Here is a 19443-nt window from a genome sequence, read left to right on the forward strand (position 1 = left end):
AGCAGCCAAATAAACTTGTGCTGATAATAAAGAGGCTGTTTCACAATTCACCTCTTGGCATTCGCAGTCTGCTTCACAATTTTCAGGTTGCTGTGGAGGAAACTTGAATTAACATCACCAGTTGTTAATTACTGAGAGCCAGAGCTCTGAAGGCAAAACACATAACCTACAAAAAAATGAAATCTATTTCTGATCTGCCAAACATTCTTTAATTTTTAGAGGGGGTGCACAAGAATCTTTAAGCTACACCTACCACACACTGAGGGGGTACTGAAGGTTCACAGGGAGGCACATTGCTAAGGCAATCAATTAGTAAAATAAAAATAAATTAAACATCTAGCTACTATTCAAGATTTTCAGGGCAAGTAGCAAATTCAAAGCTTCAGACTATGGAATGTCTTGATTCTTTAATGTGGGGAGATATGGAAGGGGGAAGGCATTTGAGTGGACAGAGACACGTGAGCCATTGGATTATTTTCTCAGAATAGCAAATACAAATTGTGCAATGACTTTTACTGAAAATGACTGTGAACACACATTTCATCTGGCATTAGTGTTCCATTTTATTAAAAATCTGGCTCACATTCCCTTTCCAATATATGGATTTTCTCCCCATTTCAGATACTTTGATTATGTGTTACTGTGACCTACTGAAGCTCAGAGTAATAGAGGTATGAAGCCAGCAGCAGACAAATGAGGTTCAGGTCCATTATTCTTAGATATATTTCTGTAAGAAATAACTGACAAGTTTGTCAGTACATCAAATATGTGTTGGGCACTGAGCTGCAGTAAAGGTTGTGTTTGCAGTGTTTTGATGGCAGCCAGCACTTAACAGCCTCTTGAAGGGATGAGCTTGAAGAGAATAAGAGCTAAGCCCTCTTGCTTCTATCAATGAGCCTGATCCAAAATTAGCCACAGGCTCTCCCACCAAACTCAGCAGCCAGGATTCAGATCACAGACAGGATAAAGTTCTCTGAAGTGTCATGTGGCAGATAAGGGACATTTTCTTTCCATCAGTGTGAGATAATCTATAGCTCTGAGTTTTCAGTACAAACCCTGCAGGCATTTGAATCCAGCCATTTAGCATGACACGGCTTAGACAAAGCGTGGTCACTTGTGCTGGGAGAACGAACACCTGCCTGTTGCTGTGTGTTTGCACCCACAGCGCCCTCCCTGACCACAAAGAGCATCGCAGCCAGAGTCCTTAAGAACCCATCAGTTAGTTACCAGCAACGCTTAAAGTAAACTCCAGGAATACCAGACGTGGTTATAAAGGCACTCATAAACAAAACTGACAGGATGTTAAGGATGACCACTGTAACAGGTTACACTCATCCATTGTAACAAAACAGGCAAACTACAGCTTTGCAAAGAGAGAAGTCAAAGTGCCTTAGACTGTCTGGGGAGTCAGCTACAACGGACAGATATGGTTCCTGGTGGTTATGGAAAGGGGAGGACAGAGAGAACTATTCTGGTGATACTGAGGAGCTGAAAGTAACAACAGGTGAGATACAAAAGTGGTTGAGTGCCATCCTACTTCTGAAAACTTTCTCAGTCAACAAGAGAAGCAGCTGTTAATAACCGCTCAACTGGTGTTTCACCTAAATTACATGAACGTGGAAGAAGATGGACACAGAAAAGCGACACTGTAGGTGAATCAAAAGGTGAAAAATTCAGAGAAGAAACTAAAAAAACATACTGCAAACTATTAGCTAAATTTCTTTTGTCACAAAAAGCAAATACAGGTTGACTTACATGCCTTAAGAGTTAAAAGGCCATGACGATCTATTCTGTTTTATTCCAGTTGCATGCTTACCTCATTATCATAGCTTGAGAGCATCCCAGGGGAGTATTAATTATGTGACTAATACCTGTCAAGAGATGCTGGGTTCTCTCTGATTTTAATGGACCAATTTATATGCTTTTGCATTAATTAAAAGTTTGCATTGTTTATTCCACATGGAATCAGCAAAACCAATGGACAGCTAAATCCAAAATGTCAGGGACAGAGGGTGAGATCTTCAAAACAGATATTCCCATGTAAATTCACACATACTACATTTTGCAAGTGGTTGTGCTTTTAAATAGTACATGATCATTCCAGGTTCTTCTCTTAAAGATTAGTATGGTTGATCACAGTTAATGTTTTCACAGTAATTCCCTGGATATGTAAATTTAAGAAATGTCCTAGACATCATTAGCTGACTGAAGGAAAGATTCACAATTACATCAATCAGACACAGTATCACTGTGGAATAATTCTGCAAATAAGTGCCATTGAATTAAACTGATCTAGTTTCTTACAGCAAGTAATTCTAAAAACCGTGTTCTAGCACGGAAATTATGAAGTCCCTGAATATAGCACAGCTTTTGTGCTCGCCTTTGTACATACTCAAAGGGAGATTAACCTCCTTCAGAAAAAATCCAGACCATAACCTGCCGTCAGAACATTTTCAGTGACCTCCAATTCACATCAAAGCTTATGAATAAGGACCAAATGTGTTGTCTGAGGTACACACTAACATACCCATTTAACTTTCACCAAAGAACAGCTACGTAGCGCTGGAACTGGCTGAAATTTCATCACAGCAAGCTCCTGTTCTACTTTAAAATGTGTTATTGTGGGCAGTCATATTTCCACATCTCTTGGTATCATTATTTGCCCAGTTAAAGACCTATGTCTTTTACTGTGATGATTTTACAAAAAGGAATACAGAGTAGAACAAACAAACCTGTTATTTATATGGTCTGCCAAATTTCTGATTGCTCTGAACATAATGGGAAAACTACCAGTGATTTCAATGAGGCCAACATTTTATTAGACATTGTGCACTGCTATTCTGTTCCCCCATAAGAGATGTTCATTATGCTTATTGCTTCTGTTGGAAATGCAACAGAAACTAAGAACATTATATTTAAATCAAAGCAATCTACAATAGGACAGGCATTTAAAAATATCTTAATACTTACACAGCTACTGAGAAGTAAAATATTAATATGGAGAACATAAATGCATACAACTAAATTCAAACAATGCCAAGCAAAGAGCTATGTCAAGATGAAGTGCCAGGACAGAAAAAAATTGAATTAACTTCAAATGACCAAAATTAATCTACAAGCACAGTGAAGGAGAGGTGTTTAAAGTATTGCAGACCATCTGCATCTTCACCTCCTGTATTTAGGCTACAATGGTTTCACAGAAAAAAGCAAACTCCTTGTGCTTCATGCTCTCTTCTTCTGCAAGTCTGGCTTGGCCAAAACTCTCCTTTTAAAACCAGTTGCATGCCCACTAGTTTGAGACTGTCCTTGCCAAAATCATCACTGGGCCTGAAAGTCTCTCCCTAACACCTGTCAAATTTTGATGAAGCTTTGTGGGAACTAGTGTTCCCCACACACACCATCTAATTCAGAGTTCCCTGGTGATACCTTGGTAGCCAAAATGTAATTACAGCATGAATTCTAATTAAGTACCATTTCAATGCTGATGGATATTCAGGGATTTCAACACTGGTTAGCTTTTAAAACAGCATGAGCAGTTAAAATAATTATTCTTTTAAAAACAGGATTTTTTTCAAAGCTTCTAAATGGAAAAAAATCTTTAAATTATTTTTTTTTAACTTTTTCCACCCAAAATGTGGTATTTTCACCCCAGGGAAACAGATGCTCTTTATTTCATTCTGTTGAACTTTGTTTTAAAATTACATAGTGTGTACTGCCTCCAAGGGACTGTGATTCTGACCCTGTTCTCCCAAGTGGACCATGCACCAGAGTGGGATTTTGTTGCTGTTTTAATTCAGCATTTTCTAGAAGTCAAATATTTAAAATGAGGTTGAACTGATCCACACGCACACACAAAATTACACTTTTATTTTCCCATGGACACTTTGATTTTATAAAACACTCATCTTTGCTAGCAGAAATAGTGTTCTAATGGAAGATTTCTGGCCAGTTCCAAAAGCTAATTAGTCTGCAAAAAGAGAGGTAATAAGAAACCAAAACAAAGCAACGCCAGGACCCTCCAGGGTAAATATCAAGGACTAACATCTCTTCTCTACTTTTCTTGCCCAAATAAAGAGGAAAATGTTTTAAAAGAACCTACTTGAGAGAAACTCTAGAGAGAGACACAAGGCAGTTTCAAAAGCACCCGCCGGAACTGATGCAGAAACGTCCTTATCTGCTCTCTCCCACCCCTGTGCATTTCTCATTTCAACAGTCTTAATTTACTTTCCACGGATGATGCCTTAAGTGAAAATTAATACCACTGCTAATGATTAAAGCAATTAGCCACCTTGCACTTTCTCAGTGTGCAGCTGATTAATTAAGTACATTGATTATAGAGAAAAATAAACACTGTGGACAACGTGTGGTCTTTAGCTTGCAACGCAAGTGTCTTTGGCACCATCCCACACTGCCTGCTCATCAGGCATGCATTTTAAGTTGAAGATTATACCTTTCAGGTTGTTCTAATGTAGAATCAAGCTGGAAACTTGTTTGCAGCATTCATTGCTCTGAAAATAATCTCAAGCAAATGCACCTACAATATGTTAGTATCTTTCTGATTCCAAATGGTATGTACTTGAGAATACTTTGCAGCCAATATCAATCAGTACATCCACCTCAAGAGGCCAACATCAGTGGAGCAATGCCAACTCCAGCTGTATAGATGATGCTAGGCACCAAGCCCCAGAACTTGCTAAGCATTCAGTGTCCAGAGCCCTCGTAATGGGCTTTAGCAAAGCAGTTAGCATAACAGCTTTCAGTGTAAGAAATCCAGGTTTCAGCTGCAAACACAGCTCTGTATGAGACACAAATAATCTCTCCTTTAGGCAATCAATCACTCCTCCTTCAAAAGTGGTATCCCTCTTTGCAGCAAATGCCTCTTTGATATGCCCTCTGGCCATATGAAATAATCCAGAGGAGAAACAGCCTTCAGATTCTTTTTACCATTCCATCTTTTTAATTGAGTTGAAAGCTAGAAGGCTGTGATAACATCTATGATTACAAAACGTTATCTTTCCTGAAGAAGACACTGACATCTCCTTTACATAGAACCATAGCTTCTCTGTCTCATTAGCAGTGTTCATATTAAATAGCTGCAAGGCAGAGCCATCTTATTTAGACTTCAGTATACGAGCACCACTGTGACATGGACCTGCAAAAAGTTACTGCTGGGAGCAGAGGTGGACTGTTTGCAGGACCCTCTATGTTATCCAAAATATGAAGCATTTTCTGTATGTTACTAGCTCTGGATACCCTTCCAAGTACACAGAGAACCTTATTTGCCTGGCTGATCTTAACAGAGAAGGCATCATCTCTTTTTCAGTCTTTCATATGTTCTGAGAAAAAAAAAGACTGGACAGAAGAGATGAGCCCAGAAGCTGATCCTGCATAGAATAACAGAAAAAAATAGCCAAGTCTGAAACTGTTTCATTCTCTTCCTAGGAATTTCTAAGTTATGCTAGTGAGACTTCATTGTCTCATGTCCTGAATCACAGAATCTTAAGGGTTGGAAGGCACCTCAAAAGATCATCTAGTCCAGTTCCCCTGCCAGAGCAGGACCACGTAGAGTAGGTCACACAGGAACTCATCCAGGTAGGTTTGGAATGTCTCCAGAGAAGACAACTCCACAACCCATCTGGGCAGCCCCTTCCAGTGCTCCCTCACCCTTCACAGGGAAGAAATTCCTCCTTATGTTTCTTTAGAACTTCTTATGGTCTAGGTTGTATCCCTTGCCCCTTGTCCTATCAATGACCATCTTGTAAATGCTAAAACCAGTCCCTAGCTGCCAGGAACCACTTGAGCAGCATAAACAGCCCAACAGAAGGCCATCAGTTTCAGTTGCCAAGGATCCATCAGCCTGACATTTAAACATTTGATCCATCTTTCTATCCTGGAAAAAAAAGAGGTTTCATTTTCTGTCAACAATTTCTTGATGAAATTTCTGCCACAGTCTCCTTTAACAGCATCCATCAAACAGCACGCTTACTGAATTTGCAGTGTTAGTAGAAGGGTGTATTGTGAACTTACCTCAGGTTTTGGGTGATAATTTTTAATCGTTATGCTAGTGTTTATTTTAGCAAACCTATTAGCAACAAACCCAACTGCAAAGCAACACCAAAAAAACCAAATGGAACCAACCAACCCAAAATCTAATTAGTGATGTGCTGAAACACCTGAAACAGATTATTGCACTCTTTATTTTTTGATAATGTGATATTTCAACACTGCATTTAAAAATAGGTACTAGCAACAATTGCCAGTACACAGTTTGCTCATAAAATACCTTTGATGTATTAGCAGTAAAAGTTTATTGAAATTAAGTGTCTAGTGCGTGTGCTCAATAATCCTTTAAAATGCAGTAGGAAATGGCAATGCAACTGCCTCAGGCTCTTTGAAAATCATGCAGTAGGAATCGGATCGCATAATGCTAACTGAAATCATTCGCTGATGCCTGGCAAGTACCAATCTGACTCTGCTATGCTTTGGGTTCACATTCCCTGTGGATCCCCTGGGCTGATATTAATGACAGAGCAGAGAGGAGCTTTTCAAGGTCTTCAGAGGGTTTCCAAACAATTTCCATTTTGGAAGATAACATTTTTATTGCCACTATTTATACATGAACTGTATTTAACTTGAGCAGTTACATCAGCTGGGACTTCTGTGGGGCAGATCATCGGGGTCAAAGTAGCACGGTTTAATAGATGTCGGTGGAGCCTTGTCAACCTACAAAACCCCACAATTAGGCCCCAGTGATTTTAGTAAAGATACTAATGATTTATACTGGTGTCCTGGGTTTGTTGGGATGGAATTCATTTTCTTCCTAGTAGCTGGTTCAGGCTGTGTTTTGGATTTAGTGTGAAAATAATGTTGTTAACACCCTGATGTTTTAGTTGTTGCTAAGTAGTGGTATCCCAAGTGAAAGACTTTTCAGTTTCCCAGGTTCTGCCAGTGAGGAGGGGCACAAGAAGCTGGGAGGGGGCATGGCCAGGCATCTGACTTGAAACAGCCAAAGGCCTATTCCATACTGTAGGACATCATGCCCGGTATAGAAACTGATGAGAGTTGGCCAATGGCTGGGCATCAGTTCGCGAGTGGTGAGCAGCTGCATTATGCATCACCTGGTCTTTTCTTGGGGTTTACTTCTCTCTTTTTTGTTCAGCTCTCTTTTCATTACTGTTATCGTTATAGTTTATGTTATTTAAATTATTAAACCGTTCTTATCTCAACCCAAGAGTTTTCCTCTTTTGTTTTTTTTCTCCCTGGGGGGAGGGGGAAGAAACCAGCCAGTGGCTGCCTGGTGCTTAGTTGCTGGCTCAGGTTAAACCACAACAATGGCAAATCATTAAGGTCAGGCTCATGGCCTTCAGGACAATTTGCTGGTCCTTTTGGTACCAGGCAGGAAGGCCAAGGCATAATCAGAAATTCATGCTAATGAAGGAAACACAGACTAAAAGAGAGAAGATTCTTTATGCTGTTGCTAAGCTTCGCTGCACATATTGCAGGGTATAATTTATTGCCTGTACTATTTCTTATTTCTTTTGTGGCTGTAAAGATTATTCAATGATGGTTTTGTTCCTCTAGCAAACAATGGAAATTGCAGCTCATAACAGAAATAGAACATTTCACTGCTTATGTGATAAAATCATTATTTCAGAAATATGCTTCTGTTGGTCTCTTAGCAAGGCAGGGGGAGGTGTTATCAGATTAGCGGGTAACAAGTTACCAAAAGTTGAAAAAGAGAGACTGCTTTGTGTTTGGAGATGTTGCCAAGTGGCAAGAGGACAGGTAAGACCATCTGTTGTTCACATTTGAATAAGAAATGGTACATGACAGAAAACTTCAATTAACCCTGGACTAAGTCAAGAAAGCCTTCATTCCTTACATAGGGTCCTTTTTTGCTCAGCAAATACTTTGTTATGTACAGCTGGAATGACAGCTGGTAAGGACCTTAGAAGAAGGAAGGACACATATTAGAGGAAAGACAGTAAGTTAGAGAAAGGCCAGCAAAGGAAGCTGTGCTAGGATGGCTGCATGGTTATCTGTGCACATTACATCTGTCTAACTACACAGATTTCAAAATCTTTTTTTCTTATCTGAAGATATTACTATCTATTACTAAGCATTACTGCATGATTTTCATTATACATGTATCAGTACTGTGTAAAAAAGTTACCTGTTCACATAGTCACCTCCATTTTTCCTACCATAAATGTCTGTCTTGTTCCCTCTCCCTCCTCAGCTTTCAGCTTCAGACTGTTCAGATACCAAAACCAGCAATTTTTTACCCCTGGGGAGAGTCTCTTGGTGGGATCCTGATTTTCCTCACTACAGTTAATCAGAGACAAGCCCACTTACACGAGATGATCAGCTCCCTGCTGCTGTAAATGAGATAATGCAGCTATGCTGACCTTCACCAGCAGACACTGGCCAAGTATACAAGTACTGCAATACAAACTGATACAACAGAGTGACCAGCTTACATTTCTGTTTGTGGCACAACAAATCTCCATTTGCTCTCTTTGGTTTTTCTTTTAAGGAGTGCACTGAAATTTGTTATGCACTTTCCCACACAGCTGCTGTTCTCCTCTTTTATTAGACATTTCTAATATGCAGCCCTTGTTACTTCACTTCTCTTTCTCACTTAGATGCTGTATCTTGGAGAAGTCAGTCCTGAAAATTGCTGGATTTGTTTGTACAATCTGAGTTGAAAGAAAACCGTGGAATATATTTGGCTTCAGCTTTTTAATTATCAGTTCCTAATGAAGGGTTCTCTTGTGGGGGAAAAAAAACCCTATTTCCTGAAGGCTGAACCTCTGCAGGGTTTCCAAGGCTTGGAAGCAAATATCGATCATTTGACAATGAGTCTTTCTGCATTCACGGTGCAGAATGGAAAATTCCAGCTTTGCCATACCCCCTTCACCCCAGAAAAGCAAGTAGCTACACTGCAGCAAGCTGGGAGGGGGTGCTGGGAGAGCAGTCCATCCAGAGCAGACACACTCCTTTCAATCTATTTAAAGTGCATTAAAAGAGAGAATCAGATGATTCAAACTGTAAAGCTCAGAAACTGCAAATGAAAATATGGCTAGAAGTTTTATCCAGATGGTAGGTCAGGTCATAGTTCAGCAATTTTTAGGAGAAAATACAAATATTTTTTTTTCTTTAGAAAGCTCTTTCTCTTCCCTGACCCTTAATTTTGTCTAAGTGCTAACCCCCATTAAACTATTCAAGCAAGAAAATCAGCAAGTCAGAAACATAAAAGCCAAATTAAACTGAGTAAGCAACGTGAAGGCTTTATACTTGAAAATGCTCAAGTGCCAAGAACATCATCTTTGAGAGACTACTTAATTGCTCACAATTGCTCCAAACAAGATGTAAGGACATTGTCAGGGTATGCAGACCTGTAGGCTTTTAATTTCCTAAAAATAAACAACATAAGAGAAAGCTGCCCCAAAGTGCAAATGTCATTACCTACCAAACACGTGGTGCAGGAATTGGACAAAGGTAAGTGCAATTGCTAGGGCTGCCTGAAGTGAGTTAATAACTCATTCCTTGAGAGACTCATTTCATTGCATTTTTACATCTAAAATTCAGCTGAAGAAAAATCACTTCAGTCCTTGTCTTTAGTTCATGCTCAAATTAGTACCTGTTGTGAAAGAAGTCCCCCGTAGTCCCTGGGACACAGTAGATGCTGTCAGAGCAGGATTTCCTAGGACTTTGCCTCACAGCAACAGGACAAGAGGCAAGTTGCAGGTGAACCAATCCCTGTGACTGCTGTGTTGTACTTGGGTGAGGGAGGGGATGGCAGATTTTCACAGCAGAAGCAGAAGTCAACCTTGCCCTTCAGCCACCCACCTCTCAAACGTAGCAACTGCAAACTAGCTGTACATGAGGAGGTGCCAGCAGAGCCAGCTATACCAACTCAAGCTTTATTTTTTTGTGCTTTTTTCACCTCCCTCCCCCTGTCAGTGCTGTGACAGCCTAGAAACACAGATTTCATGGTTTTGGACTTCTGTATTAAAAGCATTGGGGTAGTATCTCCTTTAAGACTGTGGTCTTTCAAATGGGGCTTCTGCTGCAACTTTAATGACTGATGCCACTCATTCCTCAGTCTTTTCTCTCCCGTGTTTGGCTTGCATCTTCCCTGCACAAGCCATGCCTAATTCTGCATTTTGCATTGGCCAATCTTATTTTGTCCCTCTGCAGCCTGGTCATTGCTCCACTATTAGACCACTTCTTGCTTGGACAGTCATGCCTGTAGAAACCTCAGATTCTCAAGATGAGTCTCCTCACAAGTCTTTCACGACTGCCATTAAAAGCTTGTTATCCCCATGCCCAGACAGCTTTACTTCTCCAATTTTCATCCCAATATTTCTTTTCTAAACTCTCAAATTTTTCTCCAGCTCCACTAATTTCTGATTTCTAGCATTATGTCTGTACATTGTCATTCTTTGTGTCATTTTCCATTAGCTTCCAGAATACTCACTATTGCCACTCTAAACCAAATATAATCCTGCTAAGCCTGACAAATATTTATTCATCAAACAGAAAATATTTTTGGAATTGAAAGAGAAAACATTGTATTGTTGAGAAACCTAGTTTTGGTTTCCGGGCATGATCCTAGGTTCATGACAGAGCAGATCCTATGTGACACTGTATCAGATATGGTGTCCAAATGTTTGGCTTTTTAATTTGAAATATGATTTTTAGAACCAGAATATTCCCACACACTTTGTCCACACCTGCTGTTGAAAAGTGTTAGATAAGAGCATGTGCTTTGCCCAGATCATATGCAAGAACATACACACAGATCATAGTTCCTGCAAAGAAAAACGTTGCCTTTTACAATCTTCTGTATTTGTATCAATTTATGGGAACATCCTACCGAGATATTCGTCTTGGGAGGGCATTTTGCAGTCAGGGCACAGGGTTTAATAAGCCGCTATCAAGTTATTAAGCCAGTGTATTAAGCAGTGAAACTGGCTATCCTGCATTTCACTTTTGTCCAAACAAAACACCTTCCATATGCATTTATTCTCTACCAAACACACTTTGCTACTTGCAACAACAAATAGATTTTCATCCTGGGCGTTACTATTTTCCAAAAGTGCAAGTATGTAAAAACAACTACCTTACTCTTCCACATTTTGGAGCTGGTCTGTCTGAATGGCTTCTCTTTACCAAAATTTCCAGTTGTCTTTGTTGTCCTCTTTTAAATGGATTTGCAAACTTAACCACATTGCTCAGGTGAGAAGTCTGGGCTTCCCTCAGGAAGGCTTAGACTGCAGAAGAATAGCAAGACCGAAAGCAGAGACACTGCAAAACCCCGGGCAAGGAGTCAGAGCTTCTTGATGCTCATTGCCCATGGGACTGGCACAGCACAGTGTGAGAGCAGCGTATCACAAAGGCAACCTACAGTCCCCAGGTGGTAGGAGCCTTTGTAGACACCTGGAGATAGGAGTGCAGAGTTCACAGGGGGTTGGGAACAGCCTGGAAGAATTAATAAAGATGAAAATTCTCTAGCCTGAAGTCTGAAGACTGAGGCAGCTTTGAGGAACAATCAATTGACACAGCGTGTGCTGAGACTACACAATCTGCCCTGCACATGCTTTGAAGTACTGGATCAAATCACCTGCTATATAGGAATTAAGCTGTTCCTGGAGGTTTCAAAGGCTAATACATGTCTTGCCACAGCCCACAGCTCTGTGGCCCTACAAGTGACAGGTGCATTCTGCATCTTAATAGCAGGATTTATAGGCAATTCCCAGGTTACTCATTTCAGTCCTAAATCCAATCTTGCAAACTGCAGCTTATTTAATGTGAAGCAGCACTGTCATTCCTCCACAAAGAGCCTCGTCACCTTTCCATTTCTTGCACAGGCAGTCCCATTTTTAGTTAGTTTCTTTCCATGTGAAATGTATCACCTGTAAGATCAGCTGTTCAGCTGTACTGCTGTTTCACTCATTATTTAAAATTATGTAGCAGAGGGACTACAACAATAAGAATATCCACATCTTACAGAAAAGGTCACCATGTACTCACGTAATTTGATGCAAGATCAGGATGCAGATAATCAATTCCTGCAATAAGATAATGACAGAACAGAAACCAAAGGTTAAGAGGGTCAAAAAAGATTTTCTAATGATCACAGAACAAAACAAGATTCCTTTGTAACCACAGGAGAATGATCCTGGCAAATAATGCAGCATATGGACTATTAAACTAGCGTACCTTTCCTGATACACTCTTAGCTAGGAGTTTTCAATCATTTACATCAAAACCCAGGTGCCAATTGAAAAAGTAAGCTCAGTGACAAAATTTATTGACCTGTTTTGTAGCTACATCATATTTCTGTATTAAGATTAGTGTAAATCACAATTTATCTTTATACAAGTTCTGTCATCTCACAGTATACCAAAACTAACAAGATCAGTAAAGGATATGAAACAGAAAAAAGAGTATTTTTAACCACTGAAAATTGTAAACTAGGTAGACAGAAAATTACCTAAACTAGACTTATGGAGATCACAAAGGCAAACATTTTTTATTATACGTATAGAAAGGCAACTTTTAATGTTGGATTAGACATTTTAGCAAGTATCTCAGCATCTGATCATCACTCTGCCCTGTGTCTCTAGGCACCACAATATTACGTTCTCAATTTTATCTGCAAGGAGAATGTCATCTTATTGTGGTTATTCTAATTAAAGGATTACATCCCATTATATAGAGTCCTTAGCACTAGATTTGCATGAAGAGACCCTTTTATCCATGGAGAGCTTTACTGACCCAAATGGTAGATGAACAACAAAAGCCTCAATGAAGAATCAAGTTATTCAGGTGCTCTCTTCCAGAGTTACTGGAAGTAAATACAAAGCAAATTACCCCCCTCTCTATTTGATGGGCTAACAGCTTTATTTGATCTGAAGCTCAAATACTTCGTCATCACCCCCATCACAGTCATGCCTAGCTATTCTGAAAGCTAAGTCCTGCCTCTGTGGAATCAGTGAAATTGTGATTTCTCATGACATTACATGAAAGATCATGTCTCATCTGAGATTGATCTCTCAGCAGCATACAGATATCTGAATCTGTTTTCTTATTACCACAAAAAACTTAGAAGTATGCAGATGAGGAACTGATATAACTGAAGATGTTTGACCTTAGAAAATGTATGTGGATACAGAATCTTATTTATTTTTAATTTTATTCAGTCACCATTATAGGAAAACATTAAAAATTTAGCCCAAAGAAAAGTGTTGAGAGACTGCACTGAATCCCGTGCTTCAGCAAGGAACCTCTGAGTGGAACAGCTGTAACTTCAACTGTAACTTTTATCTTCATCTTCCCTGAACTTAGCCTCAAATTAGTAATATATTTAATATGCAAGGTTTTATTGACATCCAGCACAAAAGTGTTTCATTATTTCAGCTGTCAAGTATGACACTGAGAATAATGCAACCCAGAAGACATTTTCTTAAGCCTTTTTGCACAGTAATTACATATCTCAGTCGGTGCCTAGAGAAGCCAATGGGAGTCTTTCCTTTGGCTTTATGACCATTACAGTGTACCCTGGAAGATATCTGAGTGGTAATTGCAAACTATTTTTAATGCTTGGATATCCATGCTTCAGGATCCTACTGTAGTATTTATAACATCCCTGAAGATCTCAAAGTCTTTATGGAGACTGGTAGTCTCACCACTATAAGCAATCCATTACTACTTTTTTTTTGAACTTTGATTACAAGCAAGAAGCTACTTAACAATACAAAATTAGCACTCAAGTCCTCACTTACCATCATCCATAATTCCTATGGTGACTCCCTTTCCCGTGTATCCCAGTTCCCATGCTTCAGCTACATTAAGGTCAAGTCCAGGAGTCCCATCTGCTTGACCAGTGTTTATCTAGTACACCAGTGAAAAAGAAGAAAACCACTTTTTACTTGGCAGACAGATTTCTACAGCCACTGAATTTTGCTTTATGTCTTTACATGTATCTTTGGTATTGAGAATATATCCCATTTGTTTTGAAGTGCACATCTGTATGTAATTGCATCTACTGCAATAATGCAGAGGTAAAAAAGTCCAAACAACAAAGGAAAACAGCCCTGGCTAAATTCATTTCTCTGCAGTTTATGAAATAAGGTTAAAAACTGAATCTGGGGAGTGGGTCTATCCAGAAAAAGGTTAGACCAGTAGATTTTACAGAAGAATTCTTTATGACCAGGAAATGTTTATTTTTCTTGAAAGCAAGGATCTACCAAAGTTCATGAATTCTGGCTTTAGCAGCAGCCTTCTTTAAGCAGAAAAGTTTACTATGTGAGCTTCAGTGATCTTTTTCAACCTTGTGTGTGTGTATGTGTGATTCTATGGTTCTGCAGTACAGGCAATCCCCTGCATCTTCAGGCACTACCCACAGTCACCAACTGCACTTGCAAATTTCCCAGGTTCCATGGGAAAAAATAATACAGCTTTTGCAGTTTCAGATGCAAATGTTTTCAATTTTGTGTCAGACATGTCTCTCTTCAAAACACATTTTAGAGTACTTTATAATCTAAAACATTTATAGCTTCATTAGAATGTTGTTATTTTTATCACTGCAAAATTTTGATTGAAGTACCAGAAAGAAGGAAATTAATCCACACTTCAGTTTATAATCTCATTGAGGATGAAGTCCCATCGTTCTAACGTGCCATCATTCATCTGAAAACTCTTGTCTTAGGGGAAAAACACAGCAATACTGGATGGACTCATAAAGCAAAAAGAAATGGATTAAAGGGAAAGCGAATAAGAAACACTGGTCAAACAAAAAGTCTCTTAAGTTTACATGGCAGTACTGCATTTACTAAGTATTTCACCACAAATAAGTTATAACAATACAATTGATCAAGATTATTTAATCAAATTTTTAAATTAGAAAAATATCATTTTGGCTACTTCTCTGTAAAAATTTCATTTCCCTTGTATGACTAAAGACTTCTTCCTATAAAATATGACATATTAAAAATGAAACCATTTAGCAAAATGTTAATTTCTTTTGCCGTTAGCTTAAGCCAGAATTCAGCAGTTTTCAGCTGTTCTGCTTTTGACTGAAGAAATCAATTCATATTCAAATTTATATAGGAAAAGAAAAATGTTGACTTTTTCTAGCCAATACACTAAAACTTTCTGTTATAATTCTATAACATTATTTTACCTGGCAACTGCTCAAAGACATGCTGTATATGTAGTTTTAGGGGTCACACCAGCACACCAGGAATGACCACAGGTCACCAATACAGTTTTCTTTCAAGCCTTCTAAGGACCTTTCCATTGACTGAAATGAAATTTAGCTCTTGAAATGCAGTGGGTCTTCCTAGCATAAGCATAGTACAGTTAAGGAGTAAGCCTTGCATCCATTCCCCAGTTCTTGTGACATATTAGGAAAGAACTCTTGTAAAACATTGCAACAGCACAGAATGGCTTGAATGCCAATTATTTCACTGATTAGTGTGATTTTATTTCAAAACTTACCAGGTACCACTGCTTCGTAAATAAAGGATCGTTCATGTTGATGTCAATGTCATTGATGTCCCTATACCCTCGCTTCCTTCTGCTGAAGCCTTCCTGTTGCACAGCTTTCCTCACCTGCAAGAGTGAATTTTTACATTTTAACTCAAGAGTCTTAACCACGTAAAGATTTTTTTAGCCTTGTTTCCTAGCCACAGAAAGATTTTCTTGTTTGCAAGGAGAGATAAGGATTATGAAATCACTCTGTGTCATTCATTCACAGCCTCTAAACCAGTGACTGACTTCAGTCAAAATTTGCAGAGGCTGAGAGCTCTATGACTACTACAATATCTATGTGGGGAAAAGACACTCAGAAATGTCATATCTGGAAGAAAGCTATGGCTTGACTTATTCTGAAAACGCCCTGGTGAAAATTTAGATTGCCTTTCACAGAATCACAGAATAGTGGATGTTGGGAGGGACCTCTAGAGATCGTTCAGTACAATCTTCTGCTAAAGCAGGTTCATCTCCATCAGGTCACACAGGAACATGTGCAGGTAGGTCTGGAAACCTCCAAGGAAGGAGACTCCACACCTTCCCTGGGCAGCCGATGCCAGGACTCCCTCATCCTCACAGTAAAAGAAGTTTCTCCTCATGTTCAAGTGCAGTTTCCTGTACTCCAGCTTGTTCTTGTTACCCCTTGTCCTGTCCCTGGGTGCCACAGAAAAAAAGACTGTCCCCATCCTCCTGACACCTGCCCTTTAAGTATTTATAAGCATTGTTAAGTTCCCCTCTCAGTCTTCTCCAGGCTAAACAGTCTCAAGTCTTGCAGCTTTTCCTTGTAAGAGAGATGTTCCAATCTCCTAATCTCTTTCCTGCCAAAGAGAATTGCTGTAAGAAAAATCTGGTGTTGTGTGCTTTCATCATACTCATCTTTTATCATACTGAGGTTGTCAAAAATATGTCATGTAGAACTATCTACTTTCAGGGATTATCCTTACAATAAATAAGTGATAAATAAATATACTGGCAAAAAAGCCACTAAACTGACCACACTGTCAAAAAGTAAGATATGAAAACACTGGTTATGAAACATAAGTACCCATATTATTTTAGTGACACTTTTCTTGATGAACAGCAAATCCACAAAAAACATCTAAGTTAGCACTATAGATAGTAAGAAAAGTTAGACACAAAAAAGCTTTGTAGGCAGAAACTACAAAGGTCAGACCATAATGATCTTATTTGTATCCATGTAAAAGTGCACTCATAAGGGAGATGACTGAGTGAGTGTAAGTGGAGTTATAATATGTGCTAACATATTCCCAGACCTTGCAGAAGTGCTGTCAAGTTTGGCATACTTTTTTCGTACTCTTTAGCCTAATGCCTGTAACCAAGATAGCATGAAGAGTCCCAGTATTTAATTAAAAACAAAATCAACCCACAAACTAAAAAAAATCTGTCCTTCTTGATTAAAAAGAATCATAAAAAGATCATAAATGGAGCACACTTTGAGGTGCAAGAAGGCAGTAAGAACCCTAGCATTTCCTTAGGTGTTTTCTTGACAAAAATGCATACTTCATAAAGCTAATAACTCTGAGACTGACTTCTATGTGTGTGGTCTTGGCATTTCTGATTATGTATACAGGAGTTACGTCACTATATCATAGTAACTAATATAATGTCAGTCAAACTCAACAGAGGAGAAATTAATCCAAAGGCTAAATCAGACCTTAGGTCAGTTGAGTCATTCTTGGAGGTTTCCTCCTTTCTCCATTAATTAAAGTAGTAACCTCAAAAGAGAATGTTCAGTGAGGTGTCTAAGGCCCATGGAGGCTAAAAGCCATTTTCCTTACAGCTATATTGCTTCATTACAACCCTGAAAACCTAATACCAATTCATAATGAACAGGGTGAGGCAGCGTGCCCTGAAAAAGCAGTATCATATGTTTCTTAAAAACTACTTGAATGAATTCTATCTCCTTAACTAAAGGTACCAGAAGATAAAATGTAGATTTGGTAGGTGCATTCATTTAGACTTGTGTTTCTGTTACTTGTGCACATTCACTAGAAATGGAGCGGATTGAAAATAAAGAACTAATACAAAATAAGCTGGAAAAAGGACAATGATCAAGTAGGACCCATACTAAGTGTAATTAGTGGCACCAGGTATTTGTACAGAGTAAAGAAAGGTATAGGCACATTGTTTGATACCAGTAAGATAAGGCTCAGTGATGCCATGGAGACAACAGAGCAATCATCTGTCATTCTGCTTTCCTCTGTTACCACCCCTGCCTCTCTTCTTGTGACTGCAAACCCTGAGCTGTCACCACAGAAAATAATTCTGAACAGAAGCCAACCCTTGGTTAGAGAGATGCCAGAAAAAAAAGGGTTTTATGCATTTGTGCTCCCACACAAGCTTGCTGGATCTGCAGGACCTGCTGCACTAAGGCACTGAATGACAATTTAGTACAAAGGATTTCTACTAATTAAAAAGCCATGCTGCAGAGCCCTGGCTTTTCTTTAATATGACCTGGAGAAAGTGGGGGAGCAATTTGCAGAAATAGCACAGGCTGGTTTCCCTCTTCAAGATTATCGCATTTGTATGACTTGTTCTATCTTCACAGTAAAATATAGCAGGGTTTTTTGTATTCTAGTCTATTACATTGCAATATAATTTCCTGAGACAAAGAAATATACCCCTCAAGGAGGTCAAACCTTCTCTGAACTAAAACCACCCTGTAGGCTGTCTTCTGAATATTTCATTTGGAGAAACAGCATACAGAATGTTACATACAGAGATGCAAGTCTCTGAGGCCCTCTTTTCCCAAAAGAAACAAGGGAGTTTTCCTCACATTCACAAATGATGATAACTAATACAATGGCATCCAGAAAATATTAGACATTTCTGTCACAAAATGAGTTAAAAGCTTTAGGTAAGGCCTTGGTAGAGTCTCACTTACATAAGCTACAAACTGCCTCATTTGGTTGCTTTGTATAAGGATCTTCGCCAGCAAAATGTAAGAACTTGCCTTCCTCTTGATGGAAACTTATCTAGAAAGCAATGACCTCAAGATAACACCCACATATTCCAGAAAAACACTCTCCAAGAGAACAAACTTGGAAAAGGACAATGCAAATCCAATGATCTGAGTGGAGAACTGCCTATATAGGGCTGCAGGTAGCTGATTCAGGAGAATCCTAGTCTTCTTGCTAATTGAGTATCTAGAGTAGGAAAATGGTGTTTTCCCAGAGCTGGGAACTTGTGCTTTAGCAGCTAATCTAAATCAGGAGAGGAACCACATCTGATTCTGCTTCCATCTTACAGTTTTCTTCTTAAAGAAGAGCAGGCAGCCTTGTGGCATCAGCAACATAAATGCATTAAGTATCACATTGTAGATATTATGTTTCAAAAACACATTCAAGAGATAATATCTTTGCACATGCAGTGCTAAAAAATCATTGAAAAACATTCTGATCTTACAACAGTCATAATCCCATCTACTTGTGTCAAGTTCTGACCTGGAATCCAGCTCAATCCAATGCACAAGCCAAGCTCACACCATCTTTTAAGTCCTTGCCTCTTTAACTGAAGGAGGGAAGAACAGCATTCATAAAATTCAGGCACCTCTACATGATTTGAGTCTGTGAAGCATGATGCTTATTAGAACCTAGTGAAGGAACAAGATTTTCTTACTAAAACAGCATGAATCTTAGTGTCTCAAAATTAGGCTGATTTATCAGCAATAACAATCTTTCATTTATTTTGATCTTCATTCATTTATTCCTTTTTTATTAGGATATAATATTAAGTGCAAAACTTGAGCGTCTACTTTATTAGCAAGTGACTAAATCACCTAAAAGTTATTAGCTGTGCTGTAATCAGAATAAATGTCATGTATCAAAGAAGGTAGCCTACGGATGATAAGATTTTTACAAGGAAAAAAAGTTCAAGTAT

The 19443-nt window shown here is 38.9% G+C and overlaps 1 protein-coding gene across 1 annotated transcript in view; it reads right to left on the reverse strand.

The window, feature by feature from the left end:
• PCSK2 (proprotein convertase subtilisin/kexin type 2) overlaps positions 1–19443 on the reverse strand; it is a 101515-nt gene that overhangs the window by 37035 nt on the left and 45037 nt on the right. The window contains exons 3-5 of the mRNA XM_061989217.1: positions 15511–15624; positions 13794–13902; positions 12040–12077 (exon numbers count right to left, since the gene is read on the reverse strand). Of these exons, the coding sequence (XP_061845201.1) occupies positions 12040–12077; positions 13794–13902; positions 15511–15624 (261 nt within the window). The remainder of the gene's footprint in view (positions 1–12039; positions 12078–13793; positions 13903–15510; positions 15625–19443) is intronic.

Source organism: Colius striatus, chromosome 2 (assembly GCF_028858725.1).
Source record: "Colius striatus isolate bColStr4 chromosome 2, bColStr4.1.hap1, whole genome shotgun sequence".
Lineage (NCBI taxonomy): Eukaryota > Metazoa > Chordata > Aves > Coliiformes > Coliidae > Colius > Colius striatus.